Source organism: Mastigoproctus giganteus, chromosome 2, assembly GCF_048544385.1.
Source record: "Mastigoproctus giganteus isolate SK-2022 chromosome 2, ASM4854438v1, whole genome shotgun sequence".
Classification (NCBI taxonomy): Eukaryota; Metazoa; Arthropoda; class Arachnida; order Uropygi; family Thelyphonidae; genus Mastigoproctus; species Mastigoproctus giganteus.
In genome coordinates, this window is record NC_143576.1 from 46,054,134 (window position 1) to 46,076,707 (window position 22,574).

General features: G+C 38.8%; 1 protein-coding gene across 4 annotated transcripts in view; it reads left to right on the top strand.

The window, feature by feature from the left end:
- Positions 1 to 22,574, top strand: part of FAM21 (Family with sequence similarity 21) — a 1,354,861-nt gene that overhangs the window by 611,148 nt on the left and 721,139 nt on the right. For all 4 annotated transcript variants that reach the window (XM_090388854.1, XM_090388862.1, XM_090388870.1 and 1 more), the window contains exon 11: positions 13,950 to 14,031. In XM_090388854.1, the coding sequence (XP_090244980.1) occupies positions 13,950 to 14,031 (82 nt within the window). The remainder of the gene's footprint in view (positions 1 to 13,949; positions 14,032 to 22,574) is intronic.

The following is a 22,574-nucleotide window of genomic DNA, read 5'->3' on the forward strand; positions in this document are numbered from 1 at the left end:
TGCACAAGCCCAGAAGCAGGCACAAACCTTAAAAACATTTGCCTTTAAATCCATTAAGTCCTGCAGTCATTAGTAGCAAAGTACAAGTCAATCACCAATAACAAAGTCACAGTCAGTTAACAGCCATCCGAGCAAAGGAGCACAGGAATTTTCATCGCCAAATTGAGTTGCAGTTGTAGGACACTTGTAGAGTTTCAAAAAAAAAAAAAAAAAAAACACACAACACACACAGAGCACAAGTCCAGAGTTGTAGATCTTGTTGAGAAAATGGACGTCATTGCAGTGAAGGTGAAGAGTCTTGAGCTGAATTTGAAACATTCGCATGTGTAGTCATTGCAGAAAGGATTGCGAGCCTTTTATTGAAGGTTGCCTTAGCAAAATCCTGAAGAGCGCGGTAACTTGTGGCATTTGATACAAAATTAGGTTCCAATCCTGATGAAAAGTGTCCATTAAGCTTGATGGTATATCAAGCTTAATGGACATTAAGCTTGATATACCATCATCAATATCATTTATAAATACAGAAAACAATAAAGAACCCAATACTGAACCCTGAGGAACTCCACTAATAATATTAGTCCACGAGGAGCAGTGTCCATTGATTACCACTCACTGTCTTCTCCCCCTCAACCACCCCTTTATCCATAGCAGCAATTTGCCTCCAATGCCACACTGCTCCAATTTGTGCAGCAGTCTTCCATGTGCAACAGTATCAAAAGCCTTTCTAAGATCCAACTATATAATATCAAAGTTATTCCCTGCATCCAGTTCTTTTGTGACTGCATCATAGTATCCAATCAAATTGGTCAGGAAAGACTTCCCTTTAACAAAACCATGCTGTGTCCGAGCTATAACTGAAATCTTGTCTAGATGATCCTGGAGTGCTTCTTTAACCAGTGCCTCCATTAATTTTCCAGGAACAGAAAATAAACTCGCAGGTCTATAATTACTTGTGTCGCCCTTTGATCCTCCTTTGTGCATTGGGGTCATATTTGCACATCTCCAGTCCATGGGTACCTCCCCTGAGTCCAAGGAAGCTCTCATAATTATGGTTAAAGGTTTGCTTACTTCCTTTGCTGCCTCCTTTAATATAACTGGATAGATCCCATCCACTCCAGGTGCCTTTCTTGTGTTTATCTTCAACAATTTCTCCTCCACTTTACTCTCAGTTATTACAAGATTCTCTAGCTTACTGCCAGAGTTGAATACACCTCTGGCATTCCACTTGCTGAATAACTCTTCATGTGTGAATGTCAATGCAAAATATTCATTTAGTTTGTTAGCTACCTGAGCAGGATCATCAACAGTTGACCCATCGATATCAAGTGGACCAATCTGATTCATCCCCTTCCTTCTAGAGTTTACATGAGTAAAGAACTCTTTGCTGTTTTTCTTCGCATCCCTTGCCAAGGATTTCTCATAATCTGCCTTCGCCTGCCTAACCTCCTTTGTAACTTGGTTACAGATCAACTTGTATCTATCATAGGCTTCTGTGTCACGCGTTAATTTGTATGTATCCCATGCATTTTTCTTCTCTGCCATATGCCTCATTAGTTCATCTGTATCCATTTAGGCCTAAACCTTGAACAATATTTCTTAGTTGGTATATAAAGCCTAGTAGCTTCCAAGATAAGTTCTTTGAATGCTTCCCATTTTGAATTTGCTGTTGGTAACATCATCAGTTGATCCCACTGTATAGAATTTAAATACTGTCTCAGTCCATCGTAGTTACCTTTATGAAAGCAATACCCCTTCCCTTTACCCCTAATGGTAGCTACCCCTTTGAGGAAATCCCACTTCAGAACACTGTGATCACTGCCACCTAGTGGTTCATTTATCTGCAGATTATTAATGCATGAAGAATCACTACTGATAATCAAATCAAGAGTATTACTCCCTCTAGTTGCCTCCCGAACATGCTGATGTAGAAAACAATCATCCAAATCCACAAAAGCCTTGCTAGTGTGTGAGTGACCAGCCCCCAAATTCCAGTCAATATCTGGGAAATTAAAATCCCCCATTATAAGACTCTCTGATTTACTAGCCCACTATATTTCTCTGTACAGTTTCTTATTATACTCATCAGAGTCATTAGGCGTATAGCACACTCCTACTCTCAATTTTGATCTCCCAATGCATATATCACACCAAACTGACTCGGAACTGCACTGTCCAGCGATGTCGACTGGCTTCACTTCCTTGGATTTTGTGTGTTTCTTAACTAATAGCATAACCCCTCCTCCCTTCCTATCCTGTCTATCCTTTCTGTAGACATTGTACTCCCCAAATTCCAGTTCTGCATTCCTTATATCTGTTTGACACCACGTCTCTGAAATCCCAACAATATCTGCCTTTGATGTTTTGAGCAATACCTCAAATTTATCAAATTTATTTACTAAACTCCTAGCATTGGTGTACACGCAAGCATACATGCACCTGCTCTTCCTCTTAGCCACCCTAACACAACCCTGTGTTTACTTGTACCCCCATGATTCTCAGCAGTCTCTGAAATATCCTGCATCTTATTTTCCAGGCTGCTGCTCATTCCAGTAGAAGCACTGCAAGAATCACTTTCTCCTCTGCCAGTGGCTACCGTTAATCTATTAGTCCTTGTATACCCCCAATCTATCAGTTTTCCGACCCACTTAACACTGCCTCGATAGCATCAGCAAACATTCTTGCACCCTTTCTATTTAAGTGTATCCCATCCCTGTAGAAGCAGTCTCTCCTGTTAACAAGTACAGACCAGGCTGAAAAAAATTCTACTCCTTGAGCCCTGCACAATCTTTCCAGGGCCAAATTGATCGACAGGGATCTCATCATATACTCCCTCCTATCGTGTCTGGGCAGAATTGCCGACACTTTCAAATTCAACCCTAATTCACGGCTTTTTTTCATCAGTGACCTGTACTTGAGTAATACCGCCGGTCTCCTACTCTTAATATCATTAGTGCCAACGTGTACAACTATATCACCTTTTGTGCCCTTAAAAGATGATATCCGCTCTACAACGTCATCAACCTTTGCCCCTGGCAGACTTACCCTGGTCCTGTTCCACCTATCCTTTTTACAAAGCATGTTTCCCGTTTCCCTGACAATAGAGTCACTAACAACTACTAGTTCCTTTGGGACCAGCGCATTCTGCCTTGGGGGTTGCCATTGTGTTGCGCGAAGACCAAGTGCAAGCTCTGGCATTGGTGTGGGCAGCTGAGAGCTTGATGGGCCCCTCACTTGTAATCCTTCGAGGGCATCCACCCTGTCCTTCAAGCTCTCATATAGGCCCATAACAATGCTGAGTTGTCGCCTGATTTCCTTACACTCCTTGCATCGCGCACATACAAAGACATCCCCATGGCAGTATCATGTCCCATACCTGACTGCTCCGCAAACATCAAGCAAATAGTGCATCTTAAAGGCTGTGATTCAGAGGGCAACTGCCCCCCTCAGTTCTCCCTTGAGCCACAGCATTCCCAATAGCTTGAGCCTTTTGCTTTGCTGCTCTGGTTTGAGTCATGATTTCGATTTACAGTCGGTTCTCGTATAACATGTGTTTGCATTACACGAATTCGATCATACACGATTTATAAATAGGGGAACGTTATCTTATATAACACGAACCGAATTCGCTTATGCACGATTCGCCTTTGTGTTTACAAGATATGGCAGTCGAACGCGGAATCACCCCAACTGAACGCAACACGATAGGAATAAAGAAGATTCTGAAAATGTATTTATGTATTTTATATCAGTGAAGGGGAAACACATTTCACCATAATAACGTAAAAACCAACAATTCCAGCTATCGATATAATCGCAAATGCAATTAGATGAAGTTTACTACCAGTTTATAACAGGTTCCACTAGCAGAAACGCAACTGGAAATTGTTTTTATTGTTTTATGGTAGTAACCTCCAAAAATGTGCTTTAGTAAAATGCGAGGTGTTAATTAATAGTGTATCTCGGCCTTTACTGTGTTATTTATTCAGTTGCTACACGCACGCAGCTTTGTTTATGTGTATTAAGCGTGCCTCCTCGTTTTGTAATTGTGCTTTAAAAATGAGTAAAATACTTAAAAGGTGTGAAAAGGAAGCATCCTGGCTAAGACACTGCAGATTCAGAGAGAAAAAAAAAAAAAGCAATATCGATAAACAGAGGCGGACTGGATCAAAAATTCTTACCCGGGAAAATTTATAGTGGCCTCATACTACGGTTTATGGCCAAAATCACACCGGCCTCCGGCCCACCGTGGTTTTCCCCCGTAAGGCTTATGGCCAGTCCGCTTCTGTCAATAGAGAAAAAAATATGAAATTGTGAAACGCTTTGAGCGAAATGAAAGACCATGTGATATTGCTCTTGCTACAGACCTAAATGAGGCAACGCCGAGAATTACAAAGAATGCGGAGAAAATAAAAACAACTTTCATAGCGGGAACAACTCAAAGTGTAATTAAAATCCATTAGATTAAGACACAAAGAATTGGAAGAGATGGAACGGCTGTCATCTCTTTGGATAGAAAATCAAACAAAACGCAAGTTTGCTTACTATAGAAGCAAAAGCATTAGCACTATTTTATTATGACTTACGTATTATAATTTATACTTACGTATTATAAAATACGTAAGTATTTTATTACGACTATTTTATTTAATATAATAAATTTTTACGAATAAAATACGTATTTTATTCGTAAAAAATTACTTTTTTTAGTATTAAAAAATACTAAAAATACTTTATTATAATATAATATTATTTTTATTACGTATTTTAATCGTTATAAAATACGTAAGTATTTTATAACGATTAAAATTACCCGATTATTTATTGTGTTTGGTAATGTTTTGGTTCCAAATGTGTGTTCAATCTTGGGTGGTCGGCACCTAACCCCACTTTTCCCATAGGACCTGTTGTTTATATTGCACGATTTTGCATTGCACGAGGATTTCTAGGAACGCAACTATCGTGCTATACGAGGACAGACTGTACTTTGAATAAAATTTCAATTTCAGTACAAAATTAATTCCTAAACTTGTATCCCAACACAGTTATAATGCTATATTTATGTTTCCTATACAGACTATTGACAATTAATATGTAAGAAACTGGACTATGAGTGTTGACCAGTAGCAACATTCATAGCATGGACAGGTTGCAAACAAATTATATGAGATTAAGCTTGTAATCGAAGATTGGCAGTTTAATCTGCACAGGAACTGTAGAGGAAGTTGTTCTGTCTCTCCATATAGGACATTGTCACATGATTCATTGCTATCTGTTGAGGGCAAATGATTGTCCTATGTGTAGGACAATCATTGACGCCGTTTTAACAATTATAAATTAACCATTTTAACAATTGTGAATTAACCATTTTAGAAATTGTGACACCATTTTAACAATATGGCATATTTTTGGTGAATGTATGTATTTTAATGATTATTGTTTGTGTTTTATCCATCTATCTCAGCCTTGATACACTCAGACAGATTTTATCACACAATGATGATGATTTTTCAGATATCTTTTAAGTTTATACAACTTATTGATTTATATAATTTTATCTTGAATGCTTTATAACTGTTTTATATCCTGTACTCTTTTCTAATAATGTATTAAGTAATTATACTATTTTATTATATTTTAATTTTATACTCTTTTTGACTTAGCACATTGTAGCCTCAAGATACTACCCTGCTGAGCCACCATAAAATCCTTAAACAAACAAACAAACAGGGTTTATTAAATGGAAAACAAACATGTGTTTTCTCTTTATTTACAACTATTTTTAGCAGGCTTCAAAGTCTCTGTTGGTATTTTTTAGTTAGGCAGGCCTTGATCACTCTCTCTGTGCTCTAACTACGGAGCCTGCTTCATCTCCAGGTGTAGGTGTTTAGCATTGGCATTAGTAGATGATGCCAATCATCTAATATAATGCAAGAAAGCAAGCTTATCAGTCAAAAAAAAAAACCTTCCCATTTCACCCATCCATTAACACCAAATGTTTGTCTAGTTCTGCCTTGAATTTATTTAAGCGGTCAGCTTTTACGACAGATGTGGCAGTTTGTTCCAGCAATCAACCACCCACTGGTTAAAGGCAAATTTCTGCACATCTATTCTACAACTGTCTTTCCTCAGTTTGAATTTATGTCCCCTCAGGTGACTAATCTGAGCAAGAGAAAGAATCCCATCATCACTGAGCTTACTGAAACCATTCAAGGCCTTATGCACCTCAATCAGATCACCTTGCAGGTTTCTAGTCTCCACATGCTGCAACTTGCAGAACTTAAGTCTTTCTTTGTAAGAGCAACCCTTTGTTCCATTTACCAATCTCTGTACTTGTTCAAGCAGCTCTACAGCCTTCCTAAAATGAGGCTTTCAGACCTGTGTGGAGTACTCAAGGTATGGCTGACCATTGCCTTATACAAGGGGATAATCACCATTGATAGAAAAAAAAACTTATAGAAAAATTCCTGTATATCATTGACAAGACACCATGAGCTACTCTTGCTGACTGTCTGCGCTGCTCAGAAAACTTCATATCTTGAAGTTTTCTGAGCAGTGCTTCACAATTACCCACAGGTCCTTTTCATTCTCTACCACCAAGAGTACCACACACCTGATGTGTTACTCTGAGGTTACTGCTACCTATATGCAGTATTTTACATTTGTCAATGTTACACTTCAGTTGCCACCTCTCAGCCCATCTGCTCAACTTTTCTAGGTCCTGTTGCAGTAGCATACTGTCATTAGTCATTAACAACCATGCCAACCTTGTATCATCTGCAAACGTGGACATTAGGCCTGACATACCTTCATCAATATCATTGATAAATATAGAAAACAACAGTGGACCCAACCCTGGGAGACTCCACTAATAACATTAGTCCACAAAGAGCAGTGTCCATTGATTACCACTCTGTCTTCTCCCACTCAACCATCTCTTTATCCATATTTTATAGAGAAATTTACAGGTCTCAAGAAACCTCTACAAAGGCAACCGAGGAAATCCTTTCAGGACTTAAAAAAATCTCCCATACAGCCCAATGCAGTATGGAAAAACAAATCACCCTACAAGAACTTACAGCAGCATGCAAAGCCCTTTCCAAAAATAAATCACCAGGTCTGGACGGGCTGACTTCTGAATTCTTCCAAACATTTTGGGATCAACTCGGAGTGCTACTCTTTCGAATGCTTGAAGAAGCCCAGTCCCACGAACTACCAGGTTCGGTCACCACCTCTTTTGCGCGACTGATTCCCAAGAAAGCGGATCACACCAATCTACAAATCTGGGGCCCGATTTCGTTAATGAATATGGACTGTAAAATCATTTCCAAAGCCATCGCCAATCGATTAAAATGCACTCTTCCTGATATCATCGATCACCAACAACATAGTACCTGGAAGATCGATTCCCGACAATCTACATCTGAACCGTGACCTCCTCTCCACTGCAAACAGCCAAAGAGAATTCCTAGCACTAATTAGCCTTGACCAGGAAAAGGCATTCAACAGCGTTGAACACAGCTACCTTTTTAAACCTTGAAATCTTGGGCCCTACATCATCGGAACAATCCATCTGCTATACAAGGAAGCAAATTCTACCTGAAACTGAAGAACCAGTTCACCTGCCACTTTCCATATTCCAGAGGGATAAAACATGACTGCTCTCTCTCTCTGGACAACTCTACACAACCATTGAACCATTCCTTAATAAAATTGCCACCAGTATACAATCCCGACGAATGCTGTTACCAGAACCCCACCTAAAAATAACCCACTCAGCATACGCAGATGATGTTACAATTGGAACAGACTTCCATCCCTTGTGGTGGAGGTTGATAGCCTAAATAAGTTTAAGGCTCAGCTGGACAGGTATTTTGAACGAACAGAGGGGTGAAGTGGAAGTGGGGTTTTTTTTTTTTTTTTTTTTTTTTGGCTGATGCTGCATAAGCTTGCTTTCTTGCATCAAATGCCTCTACTAATGCTAATGCACCATGAGAGCAAATTTTAAGACATTCAAAAGGCTCATGATCTTTATGCTCAAGCATCAGGCGCAAAACTCAACCACTGTAAGACCAGTGGCCTGTGAGCTGGCAACTGGAAAACCAGAACTGACTCCCCATCCAATGCACATGCTCCAGCGAGGTACAGAAATGGTTTTGAATTTTATTTATTTTTGTCTAGGTGTGTACCTCGGCAATACCCTCCTTTTGTCCCAGAAGAACTGGCCTGAATTGCTGAGTCATTTCAACAAAGTACTCGTGAAATGGAGAAGCGTGTGCACCACATCTTTGCTGAGAGGGAGAGAGCTTGTGGTCAATCCTATAGCGGCAAGCATTCTGTGAAGGTGTGAATGCAAGCATTCACACCTTCAAAATTCTCACTCCACCTGTTGACTTCCTCCACCAAATCCAGGCATCTGTCCGAAGCTTCCTTTGGAATAAAACCAACTGGATGTCCTGTTCCAAACTTAGCCAGCCGCTTACTCACGGGGGTCAAGGTTTGGTCTCTCTTGATGACAAAATCACTGCAGTCCAGATCACCTTTCTTCTTAAGATGCTGCAAACAAAATATCCACATTCCGACGCTACGGATAAACTATTAGCAACAGCCACCGGAGGACTATCTCTTTCAACAATATTGAGAATGGATATGGCACCAGCACCACTCAAACTACCACAGTTTTATAAAGACGATCTGTACCGCTGGAAAAAGCTAAACCTCACCATACTCTTGAGAGAACATCCCTTCCAGAAATACGTTCCGAACCGCTCTTCTACAATAAAAGAATAATAGACCCTGCAAATGAAGATATTCTCTTCTTTCTTACATGCAACTGGGCAGGAATAAGAACCATGCGCGACCTCCTGGCACCAAGCCTTGAATGGAAAGGATCAGGAGACTTGCCCATTAAAACCATAAATGCAAAACAGCAACACAGACATCTAAAATCATCGATCACACATGCCCTTCCAGACATCACTACAGCTAAAGGGATTGGAAATGTGACCAGATCCTCACCTATCCCAACCTTGATCATCACATCACCAGAAGACACAGTACCTCTGTCTCCTGCACCTTCCAAAAAAGTCTATTGACTAATCATGTCTTGCCATATAGCCCCAATTTTCCCATCATCCACCTGCCAAGCTGCCCTGTACCCCTCTCTTGTTGTCCTTCTCTGTATTTGTTCCAACAGCTCTACATCCTCCTTAAAATGAGGCCCCCAGACCTGTATAGAGTACTCAAGGTGTGGCCTGACCATTGGCTTATATAAGGAGATAATCACCTCCTTATCCTTGCTAGAAAAATTCCTGTATATCATTGACAAGACACCATGAGCTACTCTTGCAGCCCATCTGCACTGATCAGAAAACTTCATATCTGCCTGCACAATTACTCCCCGATCCTTTTCATTCTCTACCACTGTCAGTGTAGTACCACACAGTTGATATGTTTCTCTGGGCTTACTGTTTCCCATATGTAGTACTTTACATTTGTCAATGTTAAACTTCATTTGCCACCTTTCAGCCCAACTGCTCAACCTTTCCAGATCGTGTTGTAGCAGCATACTGTCAGTAGTATCCTTAACAACCCAGCCAACCCTTGTATCGTCTGCAAACTTGGACATTAAACTTGATATCCCATCATCAATATCATTCATAAACACCGAAAACAACATTGGACCCAACACTGAACCCTGAGGGACTCCAGTAATAACATTAGTCCACGATGAGCAGTATCCATTGATTACCATCCCTTTCTCCATAGCAGCAATTTGCCTACAATGCCACACTGCTCCAATCTGTGCAGCAGTCTTCCATGTGCAACAGTATCAAAATCCTTCCTAAGATCTAAATATATAATATCAAAGTTATTCCTTGCATCCAGTTCTTTTGTGACTGCATCATAGTATCCAATCAAGTTGGTCAGGCAAGACTTTCCCTTAACAAAACCATGCTGTGTCCCACCTAAAGCTTAAGTCAAAGGAGGATCATCCTTAAGTTTTAAGGATGATCCTCCTTTGTGAATTGGGGTCACATAGGCCTGACGTAGCCCAGTGGTCAGGAGCGAGAGTGCATAGCACGCGTTCCTTGAGTGGACCGGGGTTCAAGCCCGTGACTACTAAATATGATAAATATTTGTATTGACGATTTATTGTAAACTCTACTGACTTGGTTGTCGTGCCGGAGTATAAACAGAAAATTTAATTTTTTTAATTTGCATATCTCCAGTCTATGGGTATCTCTCCTGAGTCCAAAGAAGCTCTCATAATTATGGCTAAGGGTTTGCTTACTTCCTTTGCTGCCTCCTTCAGTATAACTGGATAGATCCCGTCCACCCCGGGTGCCTTTTTTATGTTTATCCTCATCAATTTCTCCTCCACTTTCCTCTCAGTTATTACAAAATCATCTAGCCCACTGCCAGAGTTTACTTCACCTCTGGCATGCCCCTTCCTGAATAACTCCTCATGTGTGAATGTAGATGCAAAATACTCATTTAGTTTGTTAGCCACCTGAGCAGGACCATCAACAGTTGAACCATCAATATCCAATGGACCAATCTGATTCATCCCTTTCCATCTAGATTTTACAGACGTAAAGAACTCTTTTCTGTTTTTCTTTGCACCCTTTACCAAGGATTTCTCATAATATGCCTTTGCCTGCCGAATCTCCTTTGTGATTTGGTTATAGACCATCAGCTTATATCTATCATAGGCTTCTGTATCACGTGTTAATTTATATGTATCCCATGCATTTTTCTTCTCTGCCATATGTCTGATTAGTTCATCTGACATCCATTTAAGCCTAAACCTTGAACAATATTTATTAGTTGGTATGTAAAGCCTAGTAGCTTCCAAGATAAATTCTTTGAATGCTTCCCATTTTGAATTTGCTGTTGGTAACATCATCAGTTGGTCCCACTGTAAAGAATTTAAATACTGTCTCAGACCATCGTAGTCGCCTTGAAGAAAGCAAAAACACTTCCCTTTACCCTTGATGGTAGTTACCTCTTTGAGTAAATCCCACTTCAGCACACTGTGATCACTACCACCTAGTGGTTCCTTTATCTGCAGATTCTTAATGCACGAAGAATCACTGCTGATAATCAGATCAAGTGTATTTCTCCCTCTGTCTCTCAAACATGATGCTTTACCTCTGACATGGCTTCTATCTCCAGTCTGCATCTGCAAGTTTCAGCCAACTGCTTTTCTCTGATTCAGTCCATGAGGGTTACTTTTGTCTCTGAATTCTCCAGTGAACCGGCGTAGCTGTTCTGTTTTCTTACTGCTTTCAGTTAACCAAGCTCCATCTTTATAAAAGTCGGTAGCTGTTATCTTTTCTTTGTTTGGATTAGCTTTTATAATTTATTGATTCTATTATTTTCTCTTGTTGGGATGAAATCCTTTATTCATCATTACATCTTTAAAACTGTTCCTATATCTAAACCTTTTCATTTTCCAATTAAGGCTGTTCAAGATAAAAATGTTGCATATTGCAATTGGCTTGTATCCAAATATCCAGTTTCGTAATCTGCCTACACTAGAGCTTACAAAACTTGTAAAACAATTGATTAATTAATCCAAACTCAGTTTTGAACAGTCTGAGGGTAGGCAGTAGAAAAGTCTTCAGTTCCATCTGCACTTCCACCTGATTTGCATGCTGTGAGAATTCAAGAATGGTTCTCTTGCATTCTCAGCTAAAGATAAAGCTGATTTATTTGTATTCTACTTTTCTCACAACTGTTATATCAGTGATCTTGATAAATCACTTTCCTCTAGCCAGTACATTCCACTCAATGACCCCTGTGATCTATTGAATAGAAGGATGTTGGCAGAATTCTGAACAGTCCATGTTAACTAGGTTCCAGTTGCTGATGGCATTTTTCAACCGAAAATCTGTGCCCCTGTTTTGTTTTCTGCCACCGATTTTGTAATTTCATATTCCTCTGGTATTTTTCCTTCCATGTGGAAATTTGTCTCTAGCCAATTCCTAAAAAGGATGACAAATTCCTCTCCTTCAATTATTGTTCCATTGCACATTCTCTGCTGTTTCCAAAGTAATGGAGTTATCTATTGATCACCGTAAATTATCTCAACCCTTCATTGGATCAATAAATCAGTGTCAATCCACTGGTGGTCTCGTATTACACTTTGGACAAATTGAGCGAAGATTTTATTGAAATTCAAGCAGTTGCTCTTGACATGACAAAAATATGATCAAAACCTAGGCTTTTGATCATATTTTTATAAAGATTTTCTAAACAAACTCCCATCTTATTGTTTTTTATTTTTTTATTTTTTGCAATTGGGTAGACCGTTTTCACTCAGAATGCTCATTGTGGGTGATATTAACACTCTCTCTCCCCACCTTCTTTTTGAATGCTGGTGTTCCTTAAGCTTGCATTCTTTCTCACACTCTTTTCCTCTTGTATATTATCAACCTTCATCCACTTACTGGAAATCCTATCAATAGTTTTGCTGATCATAGCCACTGCATTCCACCTTCCAGTTTTAGAAACCTTACATGGCACAAACAGCTTCAACTTCTCAAATATCCACCACCAATTCTTTAAATTTCATTTTCCAATTTGGTATAGAAACCTTTGCTAATGCTCCATCCTTCTACGACAGATTCCTGTTTTATTGTTTGCAAAAATATGTATTTCTCTTACAGTCATCTTCAGTGATACTCAGATATATAAACAAGATACATTATCTATTTATATTATTTTGGGAATTACCTTGACTTCTGATCTCTCTCTTGGCACAAGCACACCACAAATATTTCTTCTTCTTCCTCCTCCTCCTCCTCCTCCTCTTCTTCAAAAACACTGCATGTTTCTTGTTTTGCCTCAGCATTGCTTTTATTCTTCCTTGCTATTGGATTTCTACAAATCTAATACCTTCTGCACTATGTAATATTGTTTCCACATGCTGTGCCCCCAAAATTTTGTCAAACTCTGTCTATTCAAAGAGAACACTCAGTTAATAACCAATCTTTTCCGAAGTCTCTCTCTCATTCTCGTACACATACAGACATTTAGTTTTATTTTTCCATTGCCCATTTACAAACCAGTTGAACCATCTGCCTCAATTAGTAAGTCCAATTCACTGTCCATTTGCAAAGTCACAGAAGTAAATTCCTCATCTGCTTCAATTTATATATATATAAGTAGTTTTTAGTGGTTAATGCATAAAAACCACTTCAATAAGTGGTTTTTATGCATTTACCATAAATTACAATGTGCACAAATTCAAAGTTTAATGTTAACAAATATCTTCTGTGTTTACTACCTTTACTCATGAATGCTACTGAGGACCACATATGGTTCATGTTAGTGTACTTTGTACTTTTATGTTTATTTATTCTGTATCTTTTGGCACCTTTTGTGTTTGGATTTTTCATGAAAAAAGAAAAGTGCATTTTTAAGGATTTATTTTTATTTTATTTATTTTATTTTTTTGGCTTAACTTGAGGAGGGTTTCTGCTTTTATAATATGTGATTTTTTTCAGCTTATTGTTTACTTGTATCAAAGCTTCATACTCTCTTCTGTACTGATGCTAAACATTGTTAATAAATCTGATATATTTTTGCCTAGTTACTTTTCTTTTATTTCTGGGAAATGAAAGATACTATGCAAAAACTATGGTAATGTTCAGAATCAGCAAGCCCAGATTCATAAATAAATATCACAAAACCCAGATAAAGAGAACTTTTTTTTTTTTTTTTTTGAAAATTTGTTACATTGTGTTGCCATTCATTTTCATACAGTTTAAGAAATAATGTGGAACATTTCATGAATGTGGATACATTCATGTGAATACATTCATGTAATCCTAGTTAAAAAAAAAAAAAAAAAAAATAGTGCCCTGCTTATTGTATTACCTTAATTTCACTCTGATTCAGATTTTGATATTAAAATCATTTTAATAAATCTTTTTCTTCACTAGGATGGACTTTTTGATAGCATATCAGCCAATGAATATAAACGGGAAGACTTTCTTAAAGTTGCAAAGGAAGAAAAACTAATCGGTAAGATGTTTAAAACTACTTGTATAAAAATATATACGTTGCCCATTCATAAACAATTCAGAAAAATGTTTTTTTTGAATAACAGTAAACATATGCTGAAGCCATGGACTAGCCCAGTGGCATACTTCTACTTTTTATTTGGCCTGTAGAGTGTGTGCCCAATAAGTTAAAATAGTGCTCATGTATGAAATTTGATAAGATATCAAAAAAAAAAAAAAAAAAAAAAAAAGACATACGGAAACAAGAATGGTAATAATAATAAGGTTGTCAAGGACACTACTGACATTATAAATCAGATGGGCTCACATCTGGTGAGTATGGGCTTGGTGCACCCAGGGTCCTGAGCGGGATATCATCATTCGTCTCTTTCTTGGTGATTCCCTTCTACTTTTCTTTCTCTCTCTCTCTCTGGGTTATTCAGAATTTTTTTTTTTTTTTTTTTTTTTGCTTGGTGCAGCATAACCCTCAGGCTTCCTTGCACCATATGGCTAATAATAATAATAATAATTATCATTTATAAATACAGAAAACAACAATGGACCCAACATGAATTTATAAATACATTTATAACATTTATAAATACAGAAAACAATAATGGGTTCAGTATTGGGTCCATTATTGTTTTCTGTATTTATACATGATATTGATGATGGTATATCAAGCTTAATGTCCATGTTTGCAGATGATACGAAGGTTGGCAGGGTTGTCAAGGACACTACTGACACTATGCTACTGCAACAGGATCTGGAAAGGTTGAGCAGATGCGCTGAGAGGTGGCAAATGAAGTTTAACATTGACAAATGTAAAGTACTACATATGGGAAACAGCAACCCCAGAGCAACGTATCAACTCTGTGGTACTACACTGACAGTGGTAGAGAATGAAAGGGACCTGGGGGTGGTTGTGCAGGCAGATATGAAGTTTTCTGAGCAGTGCAGACGGGCTGCAAGAGTAGCTCATGGTGTTTATACAAGGTGATTATTCCCTTGTATACGGCAATGGTCAGGCCACACCTAGAATACTGTATACAGGTCTGGAGGCCTCATTTCAAGAAGGATGTAGAGATGCTGGAACGAGTACAGAGAAGGGCGACAAGATTGGTGAATGGAACAAAGGGGTGCTCTTACGAAGAAAGGCTTAAGTTTTGCAAATTACAGTGTCTGGAGACTAGGCACCAGCGAGGTGATCTGATAGAGGTGTATAAAGCCTTGAATGGTTTGAGCATGCTCAATGCTGATGGGATTCTTCCTCTTGCTCAGAATAATCACCTGAGAGGGCATAAATTCAAATTGAGGAAAGACAGATGTAGGATAGATGTGATGAAATTTGCCTTTAGCCAGCGAGCAGTTGGTAGGTGGAACAGACTTCCATCCCTTGTCGTGGAAGTTGATAGCCTAAATGTTTAAGGCTCAGCTGGACAGGTATTTAGAACGGACAGAGGGGTGAAGTGCAAGTGATTTTTATTTATTTATTTATTTATTATTGTATTTATTTATTTATTTATTTTTTTTTGGCTGATGCTGCATAAGCTTGCTTTCTTGCATCAAATGCCTCTACTAATGCTAATGAACCCTGGGGGACTCCACTAATAACATTAGTCCACGAAGAGCAGTGTCCATTGATTACCACTCTCTGTCTTCTTCCACTCAACCATCGCTTTATCCATAGCAGCACTTTGCATCCAATGCTGCACTGGGGGGGGGGGGGCTCAGACAACATCCACCACACACACACACACAAGACCTATAATCGTAGGATTGAAGAATACCTGGACAACAGGGAGAGTGTCTGTGGGGAAACAGACAACTGATTATTTGATGAAACCTATGAGCCTTCTACAGGAACATTGGAAAAGAGATGTGCCCTCCTATCAGAAGGCACTGGAGGAGTTTTGGGCTAACATCAAAGATAGCCACAACAGTCATGCCCCTGGAGAGACAAACAAAAGAAAACTGAGGATGCACAAGAGATGACAGAGTGGGAGATTTGGGAGGAAGAAGTACAGCAGTTGATCAGGAAGTACCGCAACTACAGGTAGTACAAGAAGTTCAGCTGCTTACACAGGCACATAGCATAGCAATTCATCCAGATGATAAGGCACCCTGACACAATCCAAGTTTCTTTCACTCAAAGAATTACCTCTGAAGGCCAAATCAAAGAAACCACAAACCCTCCGAAGTACAGGCAACCACCTAGTTCCCAACAATGTGCAAGATTCTGACCAGCTGCATAACAAAGAAGGTATCAAACCACTTGGAGAGCCAGAACATTCATGGCCAGGCAGCATGAGTGGCAATTGACCATTGACATGGCAGTTATAGAGAAAGCCTACAAGAACCACTGCAACTTGTACATGGCTTACCATGTACAGGTTGTAGTGCTTCTTGTACTACTGCAAGGCCTTTAACTGGCTGACAGTGACATAGAAGATCCAAAGTCAACCTGATACTGATGTACTTCCTAGAAGCAACTATGGTGAAATGGAGAACTACTATCAAGGTAGAGAACATCACCACCAGAACGATCCCCATCAGAAGAGCAATCTTCCAGGGGGATGTCATAAGTCGACTATGGTTCTGTCTAGCTTGTTAGGCTACATCGAGTACTGCACACAGGTCAGATAGAATAATTTTAAGAAAGACGTTGATCTTCTATAAAAATTGATTAAAGATTTTCCATTTCAATCATTATTGGAGTTCTGTTTCTGGTATTTCTTAAAACAAAAGAAATTGATGACACTTTATCTTCTTTTTATATTCATCCTTATGGCTCAAGATAGTTTGTACAGTATGACTCACTGTATCCTAGATCTCTTATGATCTTTGCATAGTTTGCACCATTTTCATGTTTTTTTTAATAATTTCAAGTTTTTCAGCTAAAGTAATAACTTTTCGTTAAACTTCAGTTGCTACTTCTCAGCCCATTTGCCCAACTTATCTAGATCCAGGAGCGCCTCCGTAGCTGGGTGGGCATGAGCAGCAGTGCGTAGTGCACGGTTCTTGATTAGACCGGGGTTCCACCCCATGACCACCAAATACGGAGGATGCGGAAAGGTTAAGGAATGACCACTGGATATCCCCAGTGCAATGTGGCCTTAGTTGCTAATGCTCCTAAAAAAAAAAAACCCAAACAACATCATCTGGATCCAGTTGGAGCAGCATACTGTCGTTAACAACCCTGCCAACCTTTGTATCATCTACAAACTTGGACATTAAACCTGATATATCTTCATAAATATCATTGATAAATATACAAAACAACAATAGGCCCAAAACTGAACCCTGGGGAACTCCTCTGATAACATTTGACCACGAAGAGCAGTGTCATTGATTACCACTCTCTCTCTCTCTCTCTCTGTCATCTCCCACTCAACCATCCCTTTATCCATTGTAGCAACTTACCCTTAATGATATACCTCTCCAATTTTTACAACAATCTTCCATGTGCAACAGTATCAAAAGTTTTCCTGAAATCCAAATATATGATATCAAAATGATTTTTGGCATTCGGTTCCTTTGTGACCACGTCATGGTATCCAATCAAATTGGTCAGACAAGATCTCCCTTTAACAAACCCATGCTGTGTCATAACTGCTGTCTTGTCTAGATGATCCTGCAATGCTCCTTTAACGAGTTGTAAGATTTGAAAATCTTACAAAAATAAAATATTTTTTTTTAGACTTTGGAAGTTAGTTTTCCTTTTGGATTCTTGCCGTTAGTAGGATAATATGGTAATGTCCGCAGTTTCAGTAACAAGAATTATTCAGTAAGAATTATAAAATTAGTGTGTAGTAGAAATGAAAACAGAGCCATTAGCATTAACTTCCGTTAAAGCAGGGAATAGACGGTGAATACTACGGCAAAAGCAGCAAGTGGTTTTGCGAGACAAACAAGTTAATGTTTATGCTAGGTCAAAATGTAGGGCAATTTACTTCAGTCGCAGACCGGAAATCGGTTCTTAAGCAACACACACAAGTTTCCAAAAATAGATGCTGTGGTCACTAATGTCACTTTTTGTGGTTTTAAAACGCTATGGAGACAAGGCGTTATATGTGAAGAGTAAAGTTGTTTTTGGACAATCGGCACCACCTTCAAACGGCATACCGGATGGCCGCCGATCCAACAGGTTGTAAAATAGGGGTGTATTGATCACGTGCTACTGGGCCATCGGAATAAGGGGTTTTCCAACAAATGGAATGAGATAGAATCCGAAAGTAAATGTAAGATGGGTAGAAGTCACTGGGAAATGGGCGTGGCGAAATCGGCAGTAAGAGGTAGGAAAAAGGCAGTGAAAGAGTTGCAGAATACACTAAGTTGAGATTTGGCGATGTGAATGAAAATGGTTTAGGAGGACGTTAATTTGAGAATTTGGCGGTGTGAGTAAGAATGGTTTAGTCAGACGCATAGTTTAGATTTTGGTCGGTGCTAGTAAGAATGTGTTAGTCGTTGAGAAAGTCAGTTTTTTTTTGAGTGGAACATAGTCAATGTTGGCTCTTTGAGACGTTTAGGAGTTGGGAAGAAATATGTGGAAGACAAAACGAGTCTCTCACAAGGAAAGGGTAGACTCAAATCTGCCGTTAAAGACCAAGATTCCTGAAATCTTGGAAAGCAAAGTGATGGAATCAGAACCCCGACCGACATGATAGTAGCCATTCCGAAACAGGAGAAGTGCATCAAGCGGGCTGAATAAAATGAAGCCGAAACCTCCTGGCAGCACAACTACCAGTGCCTAATTCTTCAAGAATAGTAAGACGCTGCCCCAGATAGTGAAGATAAGCTGTACCTGATAGGAAGGATGAAAGATGACACCCCGCCGAGTTCTACAAGTAAGTCGCTAGTTTGTAGTACATAGTATCTTCACACACACCAAGAACTGTAGAAACCCAGTAAATTGGTCAGCAGGACTTTAGAAATACCTAATGTAAAGATAGTTTGGGGAAGAATCAGGAAGGAAGAACATAAAAAGGGGGGATTTATTAGATATAAGATATTTAGAATGTTGGATATATGATATATGTAGAAAGGAATGGATGGAACTGATATTTCTTGTTTAATTGATGCAGTATTAAGTATATGTAGGGAGGAAGGAAATTGAATTGATAATTCTTGTTAATAGTATTTAATTGATGCAGTATTAAGTATATGTAGGGAGGAATGGAATGGAATTGATATTTCTTGTTTAATTGATGCAGTATTAAGTATATGTAGGGAGGAAGGAAATGGAATTGATAATTCTTGTTAATAGTATTTAATTGATGCAGTATTAAGTATATGTAGGGAGGAATGGAATGGAATTGATATTTCTTGTTTAATTGATGCAGTATTAAGTATATGTAGAGAGGAAGGAAATGGAATTGATAATTCTTGTTAATAGTATTTAAATGAAGCAGTAGAAAGTATATGCAGAAAGGAAGGGATTGATATTAGCTTGTTGATGATTTTTACTGAAGTATGAATATGATGTATATATACACATGTAGGTGAGACCAAATCAGGTTGTCATATGTATGAATTCAATTATTATTTGGTTTTAATTATGCTCATGTAAATATGTCTAATAAACTGATTTTTTTTTATATACAACATTTGTGTGTTTTTTTTTTTTTTGTTGTTCTGAGTACAAACCTATCCAAAGGGAATTAAACACATTAAGGAGCTTTCCCCTTGAGCTTAGAATTTTCTGTGAAGTAATAGTCAGATGCGCAAGTGGGGAGTTGTTTTAAAGGGGAGTTGTTTATTATAAAGGGGAATAAAAGGATATATAAATAAAATAATAAATTAAATATAAATATAATCACTTTACATTTCTCTCCCCCCACAGAGTGATTCCATTATTTTCCGCAGAACACAAGTTAAACTAACAGGTCTATAGTTACTTGGGCCACGTTTTGAACCCCCTTTGTGAATTTGTGATACATTTCCACACCTCCAGTCCATGGGGACCTCCCCTCAGTCCAAAGAAGCTCTCATAATTATGACTAAGGGTTTGCTTACTTCCTTTGCTGCCTTTAATGTAACTGGATAGATTCCCATCCATTCCAGGTGCCTTTTTTTATGTTTAACTTCAACAATTTCTCCTCCACTTTGCTCTCAGTTATTAGAAAATCACTTAGCTCCCAGTTATAGTTTGATAAACTTCTGTCACTCCCCTCATTGAATAACTCCGTGTAAATGTAGATGCAAAATACTCATTCAGTTTATCAGCTACCTGAGCATGATCATCAGTAGTCAACCCATCTCTGCTTAGTGGTCCAATCTGATTCATCCCTTTCCTTCTAGGGTTTACTTAAGTAAAGAACTCTTTGCTGTTTTTCTTTGCATCCTTTGCCAAAATTTTTAATCTGCCTTCATCTGCCTAACCTCCTTTGTGACTTGATTATAGACTAGCTTATATCTGCCATAAGCTTCTGTGTCACCTGATATGCATCCCATGATGAATTTATATGCATCCCATACATTTTTCTTCTCTCTGCCATGAGCCTCATTAATTCATCTAATATCCATTTAGGCCTAAACCTTGAACACTATTTCTTAGTTGGAATGAAAAGCCTAGTAACCTCCAAAATTAGGTCCCTGAAGGCTTCCCATTTAGAATTCAACATTGGGAACATCATCGGTTGATCCCACTGTACAGAATTTAAAAACTGTCTGAGCCCCTGTAGTCACCTTTATGAAAGCAAAAGCCCTTCCCTTTAGCCTTGATGGTAGTTACATCTTTAAGTAAATCCCACATCAGTACATTGCGATCATTATCACCCAGTGGTTCATTTATCTGCAAATTCTTAATACATGAATAATCACTGCTGATAAATCAGATCAAGAATGTTACTCCCTCTGGTTGACTCTCGAACATGTTGCTGTAGAAAACTGTCATCCAATAAATCCACAAAAGTCCTGCTAGTGCGAGTGACCAACCCACACGTTAAAATCCCCCGTTTTAAGACATTCTGATTTACTGGCCCGCTCTATTTCTATGCACAATTGCTCATTATACTCATCAGATTCATTAGGCCTATAACACACCTACTCTCATTTTTCCTTTGTAAGTACTTATGTCACACCAGACTTAACATTGCATTATCCACCAACATCAATTGGATGCACTTCCTTAGATTTTGTGTTTCTTAACCAAAGGCATAATCTCTTCTCCCTTCCTGTCCTGTCTATCCTTTCTGTACACATTTGTACTCCCCAAATTCCAATTCTGCACTGCTTATGTCTGTGTGCTACCATGTCTCTGATATCCCAACTATATCTGCCTTTGATGTCTTGACTAGCATTTCAAGCTCATCAAATTTATTAACTATACTCCTAGAACTGGTGTACATTCAAGTATACACGTACCTGTTTCTACTCTTAGGCACCCTAACACAGCCCATGTATTTACTTCTTCCACGATGACTCCCTGCAATCCTGGAAATCTCCATTGTGTTGCTTTCCATGCTGCTACTCATTCTAATAGAAGCAGTGCACGAATTACTTTTGCCTCTGCCCGTGGCCACTGTTAACTTTTTAATCTTTGTATCCTCCCCAAGCTAGCAGTTTTCCGACCCACCTAACACTGCCTCTATAACATCGGCAAATATTCTTGCACCCTTTCTATTTAAGTGTACCCCATCCCTGTAGAAGCTGTCTTTCCTGTCAACAAGCACAGACCAGGCTGAAAAAAATTCTACCCCTGAGCCTTGTATAATCTCTCCAGGGCTGAATTGATAGACAAGGCTCTCATCATATACTCCCTCCTGTCGTATCTGGGCAAAATTGCAGACACTTTCGCATTCAACCCTAACTCGCGACTTTTTTTCAACATTGACCTCTAATTGTTGAGTAAATCTGCACATCTCTTACTCTTAATGTTATTAGTTCCATAGTGTATAACAATATCATTGACACATTGCACACCTTTTATGCCCTTAAAAGATGATATCTGCTCTACAACATCATCAACTCCTGCCCCTGGCAGACATACCCTGGTCCTGTCCCAACTATCCTTGCATAATACATTCCCTGTCTCCCTGACAGGGAATGTATTATGCAAGTCACCAACAATAACTAGTTCCTGTGGGACCAGCGCATTCTGCCTTTGAGATTGCCTCTGCGTTGCCTGATGCACAGGAGTGATCTCTGCTCTTGAGTTGGGCAGCTGACAGCTTGATGGGCCCTCATATTAATTTCTTTGATGGCATTTACCGTACACCTGAAGTTCTCATAGATGCCCATCAGACTGCTGAGTTGGTGCCTCATTTCTTGACACTCTAGACACCTAGGACATACAAAGGCATCCTCCTTGGCTAGATCATGTCCTGTTTTAGAAAGGTCGGCAAACATTTCACAGTTCACCTTTTTTGAGAATGTGATGCGTTGGAGAATCACCCCTTTCATTTCTCCCCCGAGTCACAGTACTGCCATTATTCTGTGATCTTTGCTTCACAACTCTAGTCTGGGTCATGATTTCCATTTAAATACAATTTAATTTACAATGAATTTTAATAAGATTAATAATATTTTTGATTAATTGATAATACTATAATATAATAAACTAAC